The following is a 15,493-nucleotide window of genomic DNA, read 5'->3' on the forward strand; positions in this document are numbered from 1 at the left end:
AAACACATTTTTACAAAATCGGTTAGTAAGACAAGGGAGTATCACTCTTATAAACTTTTTAAAACCTTATCCATTTTTATAATGTTTGATGTTCAAATGAAAGATGAAATCCTTTTAGTCACTAAATAAGGTGTAAAAATGAGAAAACTTAGAATAGGAACACCAGCATAGTCAGAAGACTATTCTTCTGCACTAATACACAAGTTTTTACACTTGCAGATAAAAAATAGTTGTCTACACCCCGTAGTTCAAGTTCTTATTTTTCTAGGATTGATCTAGCTTTTAGCTTTAATTTTGTTGTTTGGTTTTTTTTACAATCATGCTTTTGTAATCATGAATATTTACTGCAAAATATTGTTTGGAATGTAATGTCACATGCGCACGAATATGCTATAAATTTATTTGCTTTCTTGTAGTACTTGCTAGGCTTGCAGGTATACTTTTGGTATTGAATTCAAAGGTGACAGGAACCAACACTTGACACAGCCCACGGTTTCACGGGTTTTCTGTGCTACTTTCTTCATTTGGATGGTATGCTATAAATGGTGCATAAAACAAAAAAACACACACATCAACTCATCTAGGTGAATTATTTGTAGCAGTGTGTAACTATCATTTATCACAAAATCGTAAAAACTCCAAGTTAAATAATAAATGACAGAAAACAAAATGTAATCCATGCCTCAAAATAGTTTTTTAGTGTAATGAGTACTCAATGTTAATTTGTCATTGCCCAAGTACTAATACTGTTCCAATTGGATTCATATATAATTAATGGTAGTAAAGTTTAAATAGGATGTCGTGTAAAGTCAATCTGTGTTTGGCTCTTCAAGGAAATTGAGTTTGGCACTCTTTGTAATGCTTATCCTTTTCTAGACTATGCTCAGCTAATAATTTGCATGGTTTGTGTAATGCCATGCCCTTAAGTTGTGTTTATGTTGCAAGTGGTCCTGCATCTACAATTTGATTTTCAGAGTGTATGTTTGGCTTTTGTTGAATTTGTTGCTTTTTTTCTATGGTTCACTCTCCCTTGTCTATGAATTAACTTCTTCGCCTCTTTCATTTACATCCATTCATTTCTTTTCCTACTTCACTAGCTATCATAAGCCTCTTTCAGTTTTCACAAGCCTCTTTAATTTACATGGCGGAAATGTGGTATTGTGTTTGTGAGTAGACCAAACCAAAACTTGACATCTTCTTTGCAGTGGCCGCTATGTTGTGGTCTTTGATGTCAAGTTTTGGCTTGGTCTATTGCAAACACAATACTCAAGAGTTCATTTCACATTATATAGACTTAACAGGTGACGTACACATCACTTACAGCATCATGATAACTAAGAATTTTGCTGCAACAACAATAAGAACTAGTTTCTTTTCAAAATTGAATACCTCAATTTAGCTTTCACTACTAAAGAATATTTTTGCTTATAACAGTCCCTGATTTGCTGCAATGGATCAATAAGGGATCTATTTACTATAGATAGAAAGATGAAGCAAATTCAAGAATAGAAGGCCTCCAATTCAATATTAATTGTTCTGCATATTTGGTTCCTCCTATGATCCTATATTTTTCTAGCATGTTGAAACTTACCATCAGGATGTAATGTTAATTTGAAACGCCTATAAACTCAGCCATATATTGTAGGAGCGTGCAAAATCAGAGGTGTAAAATGTATGTGTTGTCTTTCACTATTAAAATTTCTGAACTTCCAACCATATTTGTAATTTTTTTAATTCTGAATTGATTGGACACAATTCTTTAGAATTGATTCCAGTCGCATGAATACAAACAAAAAAAGTCATCCTACCATGCATCACATAAAAAGTTATGCATGTTAAACAAGGTCTCTTTCAGGGATTACAAAAGGCAAATATATATGGTATGTATAGAATAAGAAAATCATACAGAAACAATATATGTTTTACAACAACATATCCCTGGACTTAATGCCAAAGAGATTATCCCTAAATAATCAAATACAAAATGCTTTTCCTGCATCAACTTTCAAAAGAAAAAGTTCATGTACTCCTATAATATTCAAATCCTCTCCTAACTCCTTTACTTCATTCACCAAATACTTACTCCTTTCCAAAATTCTGTGTAATCAAAAGCTACTGTGAAATCTAGTTCTTTCTCGGCCAGACGTAGAATCATATATTAAATTGAAACAACAAATAAATTAGCTAAGAAGAAACCAAACCATTTGACTCATTTAGTTACTTTCATGAATGAGTTTGTTTAAAAGGGTCGTCAACAAAGCATCCCTTCTCTCTGCCCTACTCTCTTCCCTCAGTCTCCTCTGCTCTTCTCTCTCCCTCCACGCCTGTTCAATCATTAATCTCTCCCTCTCAAGCTTTTCCATCGACTGCCGCCATTCCTGTTCAAACAACTGTCTTTCATGTGCACGCCTCTCCATTATCTCCTTCCACTGTATCTCCATCCTTAGCTGGTGCTGGAAAAATTCCTTGAGCATATCCTGAATATCACTAGTACTACTGCATGTACTTTTTGCCCTTGAAGGCTTCTCCATTGCAATTTTGCCAGCTTTCCTTTTACGGTTATTGCTTCTCGCAGGTCTCTCGTCTTCACTGTCGTCTTCAACTTCATCCTCTTCTGAAAATTCCTCTGAGGATCGATCTACACTTAATCTTTTCACTCCTTTTTTTGTTTGAGCTGAACGAGTTTCGGATTCAAGAAGTAACCGTTGCATGTTATGGGCTCTTTGGGTGAAAACAGCATGCAATTCTTCAAAAAATGGGCATTGCTTGCCATGCTCTGGATCAGATGTCTCTTTTCCCTGCATAAATCTCATCACGTGATTTTCATTACTTAGTAAAGCAAACATTCCAGGTATTCAAAACATGGCACTTTTCTGCATTCTCAAATAAAAGAAAACTGAATCGTAGCTGCATATTATACAATAAAACTAACCCAGCAACATGATTACACGAACTCACCAAATACCAAATCACACATATTAGCGGGTTTTATGCATATGCAAAGGGGAGGTCAATATGCACTACGCTAGTGTAGCTGTTTTGGCGAGTTGAAGGTGCTATATTGGTTTTTTAACAAGCAAATGTTAGTTGTAAATATGTCATGTTAGTAGCCAAAACTATGAACCTTCTTTTAAAACTCTTTCAGATGTCTCAACTCAACCATTGGACTGATGAAGGAGCTCTATTGGTGAGTTTCAATTTGTAAGCATTGATGTTTCTGCATACGACCCTTAGTTGGAAGGGGTTTTTTTATTTTACCCTTAGTTGGAAGGGGTTTATTGAATTTTAGACAAAAACAAAAAAACACACTCTCCAACCAAATCACATCATCACATAAAGTTCCATATATATGAACTGAATCCAGTATTATGGTCCATAAGCAAATCGCACCATATTTCATTATTTCTTAACTAGTCCAAATGGTACTAAAAACAAATGTTGGATATAAAGCTAGAATAGATGCATTATTGATCCTTCTGCAAAACAAACAAAATGATCATCAACAAAAAAAGGTGACATATATGTCTCATGTAGCACCCACACTTCAAATTCAAGTTGTGTCTAGTATTCGACGCGACACTAACACAAGTAGTTACATTCAATCACTTTCATTTTCTTAAATTATTCTCGATGTCTACATATTAATGTCGTGTGTCCAATATTTGTGCTTCATAAGTACTCCCGTGTCTCATTATAAGTGTTTCATTTGGATTGTGCACACATTTATGGAAATGATTAGCCATTGTTGATTTCAATGATAAAATGAGTTTTATTTACAAAAATAAGGGTATAGTAGTGGAAAAACTAATTGCTTCCTCAATAATATAAAGAGACAAATAATATGGGACACTAAATATTGCACTTAATATGAAACAAAAAGAAGTACTGGTACTACATTATTAGACATTGTATAAGCATATTTGGATCAATTATTATAATTATGAATTGAAAAAAGCCCCAAATATCAAACGAAAACAGATAAAATGTTAAAGAGAGAGGGACCTTATAGCGATTAACAAGGTTCTTCCACTTGCATTTACATTGTTCAGGGCTCCTCCTATACCCTCTCTCTCTCATCTTGGAACTCACCACTTCCCAAAGCGTCTTGTTTCTCTTCGACGCAGTGAAATCCCTCTCCAGCTCCGCGCGTATAGCTATAAACTCTCTCGTCTCCTGCTGACTCCACTGCGGTTGAGCTGGAAGCCTCTCCTCCCTCGCCGGCGTCGGAGACATGTCGCGGGAAATCATCGACGGCGTTACCGGAATCAGCATGGATGGCGTTACTATGCCGAGGCGAGCAGGCAGGGCATCGTCTCCTCCAACTCCGTACATTGCGTTTTCTTGACACTACGACGTCGTATCAATGCAAACGAAAGTGAATTTGGTATTAGGGTTGACAAAAATTGGGAGTGCTGCACCTAAATCCTAGAAGCCTCGAAACAAATAGGAGGATCAATTACACTGCTAAATAATCTTCTGCTCTGAGCTAAATCGAAATTACCATTTTAAAACATTTTTATATTAATTTTTCTTTTGTCAAATTTATCGTGTAAAATATGTTATTGAAGAGAGTAATATTTGATCACTCCTAATAATAATAAATAATAATAATATTAACTTATAGGTCATAATTGGTTGAGGATACTTTGGCTTTTATGCTTAATATTCAAGAGAACTAATAATTTCATCTTCACGCCACAGTAAATGATTTTATTAAGGAAGGTCATTCGAAATTACTTCATGTTCTCTTAAATACTTAATAAGTTGGTTCCAATATTATTATTTCTAATTTTGAATTGAAGACCGTCTAGTTTATAGAGATTAAACAATTTTGAACTTGTAAGTATCAATGAAGTTTTTATCTTTTCATCAAGTCTTTAGCATAATAGCATTCTTCCTTCTATGTCGTTTTTATTTTAAATGTGATTAAAATAGTTTGTTAAAATTTTATAGAGGATATAAATATATTTAACTCTAATAATAATATAAGTTAAATAAATTTGTAGTTTTTATAAATTTTCTATATTTTTTAATCTTTATAAAAAAATTCTTCAAGTTATAGTCTCCAAAAAATTATCTTCATTTTTATTCATCTTATGTAAATTTTTTAAATTTAGAGTTAGTTTTATGCAAAAAAATTTAGAGTATTGTATAAATATCTCCCATAAAAGTTTTAGAATTATTTAACAAAAAATAAAATAAATTTGAAGTTTTAATCGCCAAAATATTAAAAATTTATATTTAATTTATTTTTTTATTAAAAAATTCTAAGTTTTTGTAAGTCATATGTATAATATTTTAAAATAACTGTAATAAATTATTCAAAAATTAAAAAAACACGTAAATTGACTTGAAAGTAGAGACAATAAATAAAAACAAAATTTTATTAAGAACAAAGGTTGATGAAAATTTTTATAGAGATCAAACATGAAATATTAAAAAAATTTACAGACTAAATTTGTTTCGGCTTATCCAAGTTTTCTTTTTGATACAAAAAAAGTACTAAAAAAAAAATAATAATAATAGATTAATCTCAATGGCAAAATTTTAGACAATTTATAATGGTTGGAGTTAACTTTTTCAAAAGGATTTCAAAACATTGATATCATTCTCTCAAGTTATAGTATCTTTACTTTTTGAAGAATTATTTTAATAGACATTTTATGTTATTTTTATATTATTTTTTTTATCTAACCGATCATATTTTTTATTTTTCCTCCTTCACCGTGTTAGCTAATAGAAGTTTGATTGTCTTTTTAATGAATTTTTAGTTTTGTTTATTGGTGTTTTCTTGAATGTGATCTATTCTTATTTAAAAAAAATGGATCTGTGTAATGTTTTATTACTAATAAAAATGAAAATATTAAATTTATAATTATATTTTTGGAAATCACATATGTGCCAGTTTAACCAAAGGATTACAGAAAAACATTATATATAGTTTACACTTGTAACTATTAATCAAAATTTAAATTAAAAATATTATAATTAATCATCAGTGTAAAATATTATTTATTTGTAAAAGAATGTAAAATAATATTTTTTTTATAAATAAAGTGATAAAAAATAATTCACATATAAATAGATAATTAAAATATATTCGAACCTAAAATATCATATATAAATTAAACATTTAAGTATCTCAATTGAATAATGTGATATATATATATATATATATATATATATTGTGCATACCTTTTATCAATCTCTAAAAGTTACGAATATAAAAAATTTTAATTTTGAGTCAAAAATATAATTTTAATTTAATTAAATATAATGGATTGATCAATAAATAAGGAATATTTATTTAGATAAGAATTTCTCAATAATCTCCGTCTTATGCTAGGGTTTCATTCACCTTCACATTCCATTCCTCATTCACCTTCAACTCTGCATTCTCCTTCCGTTTCAATGAAGCAAGGTTTCATCTGACTCCGATTCCCTACTTTTTCCTTCCTCTTCTACTACCCCTCTTTCATCATTCGATTACTGAGTATAATGAATCCAATCTTTGTCGTTCATAACCTTCGCGTCTTTGGTCCCGGCTTGAATCCCTTCGCACCTTATTGTTTGGCAAATCACTCCCTTCCCGCTCGCTAATTCTCTTCCTTTAACTACCTTCACGCTTCTCTTTTCAGAAACCCTTTTTCTTGAATTTCAGTTCTCATTCAAAATCATGTAAATTCGGAGTCTTTTTCAGATTCCGTGTATGTTTTTAGGGTTTTCATTTTGACGGAGGATTATCGATTTAGATTAATCTGATTGTATTAGAATCCAATTCAATCCACGTTGGGAATCTAGGGTTTGGGATTTTCTTTTTTCAGTTTTTATTATTTTGATTTTCAAAATTGCTGTCTTTGCGTCGATTGCTGTTAGAGATATGCTTCAGGAGCGGCCAATTTCGTTGAGACGAAGCCCTTCGAGAAGGAGGTTGTTGAGGCCTGGGGTTGATACTGATGACAGAGGTTGGACCTCACTTCATGTTTTTGCGCGGAAAGGTGATATCAAATTGGTAAGTTATTCTCTCCTCTTTTTCATAGGCTCATTGTTTTTGTTTTTGCATACAAATTAACTGTGTTTGGTTACTAAATTTTGTGGATAAAATTGGAAAAATGAATGTTTTATTATAAGGGAAAGTTTGTTTTTGATGTGCATGAAGATAAGATAATGTGAAAGAAGGTAAAACTGAAGTGTCCGCTTTACTGAACTTAATTTGGCAATGTTTGAGGGTGAGACTTAGTTTATTGGTTGATTGAAAATTTGAGTTATAATGATTCCTGCATGCTGTGAAGGGATAATTGGATAAATAACTTAATGATCAAAAGCCATTGAGGAGATTGAACCATTGAATGTGATTGTCAGTAGTAGTACCCTGTCCGTGGTGGACAGTTTAGAGTTAAAACTAAAAGAGGGGCTTGGTGGTGTGGCAAACAAGGTGCAAAACAATTCTACGTGGTGCTGTATTCATGGGCCGATAACTAATGATTGAAAACCAATTGGGTAGATCAAATCATTGAGAGGGGTTGTCGGTAGATTTGCGATCAGCAGTTATGGGTGAAGGGGGTGCTGCAGGGTTGGTGAATTTGTTTAAAGAGTGGATATTCTACCGACTAGAAGTGTGACTCTGGTGTAGGGTGGGGCAAGTTAAAGTCACTACCCGCTAAGCAGTTGTCTAAAGATTATAATATTGAGCATTTGGAAGATTACTATGGATGACAAGTTCATTTGATGTGTTTGCGTGGACGGGCAATACCCATAGATGGTGGCAGTTAGTTAGGAAGTTTCACTGTTTTATTCAAATGGACTTAACATTATATTTGAGTATAAATATTCTATATTCTATACAGCTCTTATAGAAGGTGAATGGAATGGTTAGTGCAATGTCAACCAATGAGGTTGCAGCAGGTCTTATGACCTGTTGGCACAGCTCTGGTTGTGTAAACAGCTATCATCTGGATATTGCTATATGCAACAGTGGGTGCATTTCCCCAATGCATGTTGGGAGCTGAAACCTTGTGCTCTGGTCACCCTTTATGGCTTCATTGCTGTATTTACAAACTACTACATTTTGATTCTGATTACTGTAGGGCTTAATTTTCCCCCCTTATTTAGTTGATGATTGGGGAACAGTTGGATTATTTATGATTTATTATTCATTTAAGATTTAAATTTTTTCATATTTGGAGCAAAAGGGTTTTTAAGTTTGTAAAATTATCCCATGCAAGCATCTGCTTATAGTGTTTTTGAGCAGGTAAAAAAGCTTCTCAACGAAGGAATGGACGTGAATGTGACTGCATGGGGCCCTAAATCTAAAGGGGTGACCCCTCTCCACCTTGCTGCCGAAGGTGGTCACCTCGGAGTGATGGATGAACTTCTTGAGCGTGGTGCCAATATTGATGCCCGAACTAAGGGTGCTTGTGGCTGTAAGTTTTTTCTGCTTCCTTTGTTCACTTCAATACTAATATATCTGTCTACATTCAAAATTCTAATTTTAATATTCATGGTTTTGTTTATCTCCTTACCAGGGACGCCGCTCCACATTGCAGCTAAAGAAAGGAGGAGGGATGCCGTGAAATTCTTGGTAGAGAATGGAGCATTCTTGCCACCTGATATCAATGATAGCAGATTTAATCCTCCTCTTCATTACTGCCCAGGACTTGAATGGGCCTATGAGGAAATGAAACGACTTCGACAGGAAGAATTATCTCCGGGAGAGACATCTTGCAGCTCTGAAAGTTAGTTTGATTTTCAGGGATTCGCTTGATGTGTGGCTCTCATGCATGAATAAATGTAGAACTGAAATAAAAAAACTTATTATGCATGAGTTGCATGAAGTTTGGGATGTGTTACTATTTGAATATGTTGGATGAAAACAACGTTATAAGGTTATTAATGTGTCTAGTCATTTGTTCATGGTGTGTGCACAAGATGCTTTATTTCCAGGCCCAGCCGTGGGTACCATTGTAATGGAGTATTGTTTTGTTACTGACATCGTTGTTACAGTTGTCTAATTTTAAGGCGTGTTTGCTTTTGAATAATTGGGAGAAGTTTTTCTGGATTTAGTTTTTGTTAACTCATAGATTGAAATTTAAAATATATTAGATTGTTTATTTTGAACAGGTAGTTTAGTATAAAGAATATTACACATCTTTATTATAAATTGAATTTGGTACTCTAGCCTTCCAAAATATTATTTGATTTCTACCACCTAGCTCTTATATATGGCTTGGGCTTTTGGATCCCAAACTAATCAATTTGCATCACAAACTTCCTGCCAGTAGTTTATCTACTTAGATGATGGACATTTATTTATCGAGTTTTGTACATTTATTTATCGAGTTTTGTACTGTGCACCTCTCCACCCTCTCCACCTGTACCTTCCACCTCCATTTTATGAAAAATATTAGATTGCCTATAATATTATTATTAAAACTCCAAAAAAGTTTTCTTCTTTTTTTTTTCATTTATTTTTTTCTAAAGTTTGAATTGTCTGAGTCACATTTGTAAACATTTGAACATTTGAAACTTTCGAAATCTAAAAGTAAGATAAACTTTGAAATTTTCAAAACATTAATCTTTCAAATCTTCGAAAGTTTTCATGAACATGAAACTTTCGAAGTTTATTTTTTCCCAAAATTTTGAAACATTTGAAAATTTTCATAAATACGAAACTTTTGAAATGTGGAAACTTTCGAAACTTTCTAACAATCTGAAAGTTTTGAAATGTAAAATTCAGAAACATGAAGTTTTTCAGTTTCGAAACTTTGGTATTGATGGAAAGTTCTGAAATTGTTTTGGAAGTTTGGTCTTCAATAAAACTTTCGAAACTAACTTCGAAAGTTTGAGAAGAAAGTTTTGAAATGTATTTTTTTTATTAATAAATTAATAGTAATAAATAGTAACAAATTAATAGTGATAAATAATAATAAATTTATAGTAATAAATTTTATACTTAATTTCAAAAATAGTAATAAATTTAATTGATAATAATATTATAAATTTGTTTTTTAAAATAAAATTTTAATTATAACAGACAACAAATATTTTTTGAAATAAATTGAAACTTTTGAAAGTTTCAAATTTTTTGAAATTTTTGAAATTGAATTACTTCAAAAATTTGAAAATTTTAAAAATTATGTATTTCGAGAATTTGAAAGTTTCAAGCACGTTTCGGAAGTTTCAAATTCATCAAAACTTTCGAAAGTTTTGATGATTTCTGAAAAATCACACTTCAGAACTTTCAAATTTATCCAAAGTTTCGAAAGTTTAAGAGGATTCTGGAAAATAGCATTTCAAAACTTTGATATTTATCAAATGTTTCGAAGATTGGTTTTCAAAGTTTTTTGGAAAATTAAATTTTTGAAAGTTTCAAAGTTAACAAAACTTTCGAAAATATAAAAAAAAATTCACTTTATTATTTCGAAAGTTTATAATTTTCGAATATTTAAGAAGATTTTATAATTTTCGAAAATAGAGTTGAGAAATAGAGTGGTAATTTTTTTATTTATGATTTTATAAAAAATAAAAAGAATAAAATGGTATTTAAAGAAAAATAAAGGTGAGAGGTACAATTAAGGAGGTGCACGGTACAATTCTCTTATTTATCTATCATCTCCACCTTGATCCAAATCCAAAGTTTATTAATTCTACTATATGATCAATAAATCTCCAATTTAGGGTATAGAAAGCCTTTTGAAAGTCCAACTTTAACATAGCTATGTATAATTGTTCGATGAGTTTAATATTTTAAATAGTTTAGTTAGCTCGAGATAATAGCTTAAGCGGTTACATTATTAAAAACAAATGAGAGGGCATAAATCTTACTACCCACTACACTCCACATCTGTATAAAATTTATTTGTATTAGTATATAAGTATATCAATAAAAATATATGTAATTAAGTAGTTTTGTCTACAAAAATCTATGTAGTATATGGCAATAATTTGTGTTATTAACGTGATTTATAACTTTAGTCGGTATTATCAAATAAATTAAAATTGTAATCAATTAATATAATGTATAATTTTTTATATAAGTTTAAATTTGCAAATTTATAGATTTATTATTGAATGCTTGTTATATATATAATACTTACTAATTTAAAATATTTAGATAAGGTAAATACTTTAGTTTGTAATTTTTATAATTTAATACTAAAGAGTTTTAGTTAAAATGCAAGTAACAAAGTATTTTAGATCCAGAGGGTATATGAAGGTTGCTATATAGATATATTTTCAAATATCTACACCCTAAGAAAAACAGTGAAGCACATGTGCCATAGTTATGAATTTGTGTACATCAGGCGCCACCAAAATTGTATCTTCACATTACTATTTCCATATCATCTATCTTAATGTAGAGGCCAAACCAAAACGGATAGAGCAGGACCATGCAATATTTTTTGGAAAGCAAGCAAACAATTGCATGAAGTTAATTTCTTGTAGAATTAATCATCTAATGTTGTGGCTCATATCATATGCATTAAAACTTGGTCCCACAACATACTGCCCCCCTTGCTAGTGCTAGCTGGACGACTCGTGCTACCGCAGATTCTGAAATCAATGGACAAGACACCCATCCATTTTCATACACACAACTTGCAACTTGGGTTTATAGTTTCATCACTTTTCAACTAATTAAGGAGGGAGAGTGACCACCTTAATGCATGTTTGATTATGCAGTAATGAAATTGATATTGATTAAATTAATTTTAGTTGAGAATTAATTGAATGTAAAATTATTTATATTAGATATGTTGACATGAATTTGTATTGTTTGGATATTTTAAATCAAAATCCACTTTGAGTGTAAAAATGACAACACAATTTTAACACGGATACAAAAGTTGTGTAAAGTTAGAATAAGATGGTCTAATTTTTTTTTATCTCAACGTATATTGGGATGAAAAAAAATCAGTGTGACAATCCAAACAATAGTTTAATCTAAATATGAAATGGTCTTATATAGCTCAAAGATGAGTTAAATAATCAAAGTATATTGCGACTTCTAAAAAAACTTCAATGTGAAAGATAAATATAATTACAAAAGCTTAAAATTATAATTCTCAAACTAAAACTGCTTCCCATCCTAAAAATCAAACATCATAAAATTTTGGTCAAACCACATTTGACCATTGAAAACTCGAGTAACTTATTTGTGAATACACCTCATTCATCTATCCATTGAAACAGGCACAACATGATTTTGTCTGATTTCATATCCAAGATATAAATACAAGTATACTCATTGTCTGATAACGATGGACAATCTCATCCCTCACCTCGTAACACCTCCAATCCAATCGCCACGTGAATGCACATACCATATTGCCGCTCGACAAGGGCAATATAGTAAATATATACAAATAAGAGAGATATTTATATTGAATTAGCCAATGCCACCACCCCACCTTTTCTTTATAAACAAATCATTAATTTCAATATCCTCACGCACATACTAAGTCAAAAATAATAAAAAAATTAGTAATCTCTTACGCAACACGCTTACAGACAAATTTTCACTTTCGGCTTTCATTTCAAGTATCTAATGTCAAAACAAAATATATCACTATTCCAACTCAAGTACAACTAAAAAATACTTTTTTTCTTTTCACAAAAAATGTTAGATTTTTATCCTTCAATTTTAATTATATTTTCTTTAAAAAAAAAATAAAACTAACTGAACTCAACTTTGAACAGAAAAATCAGTTACCGGCATCCTCGGTAAAATATGAACAGCCACCGCTTCAAACCCTTCCGGCAACTCAACCACTGAAATCCTCGGCGGCGCCACCTCTACATCAACCACGGATATCCCAGCAACAGAAACCACACAAATTTTCCCTCGTTTCGCAACGATTTGTTCAGCTCCTTTGAATCTCGGAGACTCCAAAATCTCTTCCCAAACATCATCTTCACAGTTATATCTACTCAAAATACCCTTAGCTTCATCCACCACATACATCACTTCCTCCTCCATCGCTGCTACCGGTCCTCTAAACCCTAACAACATCCCCTCCGGCATCTCCTTCCATGTGTCCTCTTCAACGTCATAAACAATTCCTTCCTTCGCCGCATCGCCTTTCACGTTCACCATACAAAGCTTCCCTCTCCATCCAACAGCATCCACCGCTTCTCTACTAAACCTTCCGTCCTTCATCTCCGTTTTTGACTCCCAGTTGTTTTTACTCAGGTCCCACTTTTCCATCGACTTAGCTACTTCGATGAAAAAGTGGGACCCGATACCACTTGCCACGTAGACCACGTTGTTTGATGTGCCAAGAGCACACCAGCGGCGTGGTGTGGAGAGAGCTGGTCCGAACGACCAGCCCTCTGATGGATTGAAAATTAAAGGTTGGGAGAGTGCCGGGGAGAGGTTGTGGGTGGTGGCGGCGAGGAGGATGAGATTGTCGGAGACGGTGGTTGATTGGACGGAGAGATTGCGGGAGAGGAAGGAAGGGTGGTGGAGGAGGATGTGGTGGAGTGGTTGTGGTGGTGGAGGGAGTGTGTGCCAGGTGTTTGATATTGGGTCGAAGTTGTGTAATTGAATTGAGTTGAAATGGTGTGATTTTGGTGGAGAGAGAATTGCGTAGAGAGAAAGGAAAGGAGGGAAAGAAGGGGAATATATGAGTCTACGCCATGAGTGACATACTTTGAAGAGAAGAGAAGGGTTGATTGAAGAGAGACATAGTTGAGCTATGTGGTCAGGGAGACCTGGTATGAGAGGAGGGTGAGGGTTGTGGTTGTGGTGGTGCTTTTGGCGTTTGATGGCAGTGGTGGTGGTGGTGGAGGAAGTTGGATTGCAATTTGACGATGACGAGGTACATGAATTGGCCATGAAATTAATAGGGGTATGATATGACATGAGAAAGTGTTTTTGGGTTTTATTAAGAGGATTATGTATGAGATTAGAAGTTAGATAAAGAAGGAAAGAAAGTGGGGTTTGGTAAGGGTGTTTGGTTAAGGGATTGTTTGCTTGTGGGTGTATACATGTGGAGTTTGGTGATGTGAGGTGAGTTAAGAAAGAAAGAAAGAATGGCTTTTTGAAATGAAAAGCTAAAGTAAGAGAGAAGGGGACAGTACCGATTTCAGCTTTTTTCATTCATTAAACAAACATGCTACCTTTTCAACTGTTATGCTGTCCAATAATAGCAATAATAAATATCCATAGTCCATAATTCAATGCTACTATCTATATCACTTTTCACGTTTTTTTTATTACTACATGTATGATTTTTATTTTTTATTAAAAAATCTCAATTTCTTTCTCTTTAGACTCTAGTCCCATTGTCTACAAATAATATACCCCCTACCTTACAAAGTTTATCAAATGTTTTACCGTAAAAAATTTATCAGTTCTTAAAAAATTTATCAGTTCTTAAATCCGGTCATTTTAGATTTTGAAGATAAAAGAGGCTTCAAAGTTTTAAGAAAATTGGCAATATAGGGGAGTTGGGATTCTCATCATGGTTTTTTTTAATGGAGAGTTCCATACTATAGTTTTATGTATAAAGATACACTTTTAAATTATTTGTGAAATAATTAAACTTTTATACACACAAAAGTATACAAATTAATAATGAATTTTTTTTACTTCTATTGAAAAATAAAAGTGATATTGTTTAGTGTTGCCTAATCTATGTTGTGGTTTGATTAGTGACTTTTCTTTTATAATTTAAAGTTTTCTCTATATACAAGAGTTAAAGATCAAAATTTTTTTATCATTTATTTAAAGTGTTTGAATCATTTATTACTCGAATCAACTATTGAAATGTTTAACTAAATATCTTTTTTTCCTATTATCACAATTATGCAAGTACTTGTGTTTTAGAAATTAATACATATGATGTAATTTTTGTGTTAGATTTTTAAAGTTTCACTGGTGGGATTTTGTTGAAAAATATATCATTATTAATATTATAAAGATAAAAGTAGATAAATCATTGAGTAAAAAAAAGTATAGATAAATCACCAGTTATGTGAAATTTTAATATAATATTTTATAAATAAAAAGAGTAATAATATATTGAGAAAAAACAAATACATCAAAAATTAATTTTTACACAACAAAAATAAATGATTTGGTAGTTATTTTTTTTTTTTAATTTACAAAATAGACTCATATAACAAGATTACAAAATATCCATTAAACTTTAAAATATTATTACTTTTCATTAAAGTGTAACAATCAGCCAAAAGTAAAACAAAAAATCAGCTAAAGCATCAACTTTTTAAAAACAAAAAGGTACCCTTGGTGCCTCGTCAAAAAGTGGTGGTTGCTTAGATAGGCAACCAAATGGTCCAGGCGAAAGAAACAAACAAAATAAAATACCAGAAGCTATTGTGGTTTTATCATAAAGGCAAATTTAGGTTTACCTTTTAAGACACCAGCATTCAATGTTACCTGCTCACTTTTTAGCTTTTAGCATGCGTGCCAATAAACATAACAGAAGAAGTAAGAATCAATCAACCTCTATATTTGTTATAAATCTCT

The 15,493-nt window shown here is 32.0% G+C and overlaps 3 protein-coding genes across 5 annotated transcripts; 1 reads left to right on the plus strand and 2 right to left on the minus strand.

Annotated features, from left to right (window-relative positions):
* Nucleotides 1-1,858: 1,858 nt before the first annotated feature.
* On the minus strand, nt 1,859-4,568 carry LOC101501875 (trihelix transcription factor GT-3b-like). Its single transcript, XM_004512305.4, has 2 exons — nt 4,003-4,568; nt 1,859-2,798 (listed from the first exon to the last, which is right to left on the minus strand). The coding sequence occupies exons 1-2, from the start codon at nt 4,330-4,332 to the stop codon at nt 2,214-2,216; spliced, it is 915 nt and encodes a 304-aa protein (XP_004512362.1). The 5' UTR covers nt 4,333-4,568; the 3' UTR covers nt 1,859-2,213.
* A 1,756-nt stretch (nt 4,569-6,324) lies between these two features.
* LOC101502517 (phytochrome-interacting ankyrin-repeat protein 1-like) lies at nt 6,325-9,058 on the plus strand. Its single transcript, XM_004512307.4, has 3 exons — nt 6,325-7,012; nt 8,252-8,423; nt 8,526-9,058. Exons 1-3 carry the CDS (start codon nt 6,881-6,883, stop codon nt 8,738-8,740), a joined length of 519 nt encoding a protein of 172 aa, XP_004512364.1. The 5' UTR covers nt 6,325-6,880; the 3' UTR covers nt 8,741-9,058.
* Nucleotides 9,059-11,242: 2,184 nt separating this feature from the next.
* LOC101502823 (F-box/kelch-repeat protein SKIP25) lies at nt 11,243-14,114 on the minus strand. Of its 3 annotated transcripts, none has more exons than XM_027337657.2 (2): nt 12,713-14,114; nt 11,243-11,553 (listed from the first exon to the last, which is right to left on the minus strand). In XM_027337657.2, exons 1-2 carry the CDS (start codon nt 14,099-14,101, stop codon nt 11,542-11,544), a joined length of 1,401 nt encoding a protein of 466 aa, XP_027193458.1. In that variant the 5' UTR covers nt 14,102-14,114; the 3' UTR covers nt 11,243-11,541. The 3 variants fall into 3 exon arrangements, with proteins under 3 accessions (XP_027193458.1, XP_027193457.1, XP_004512365.1); XM_027337656.2 differs by lacking the exon at nt 11,243-11,553 and adding an exon at nt 11,977-12,457; XM_004512308.4 differs by lacking the exon at nt 11,243-11,553 and having other exon boundaries at nt 11,977-14,112.
* Nucleotides 14,115-15,493: the final 1,379 nt, after the last annotated feature.

This window comes from Cicer arietinum, chromosome 8, assembly GCF_000331145.2.
Source record: "Cicer arietinum cultivar CDC Frontier isolate Library 1 chromosome 8, Cicar.CDCFrontier_v2.0, whole genome shotgun sequence".
Lineage (NCBI taxonomy): Eukaryota > Viridiplantae > Streptophyta > Magnoliopsida > Fabales > Fabaceae > Cicer > Cicer arietinum.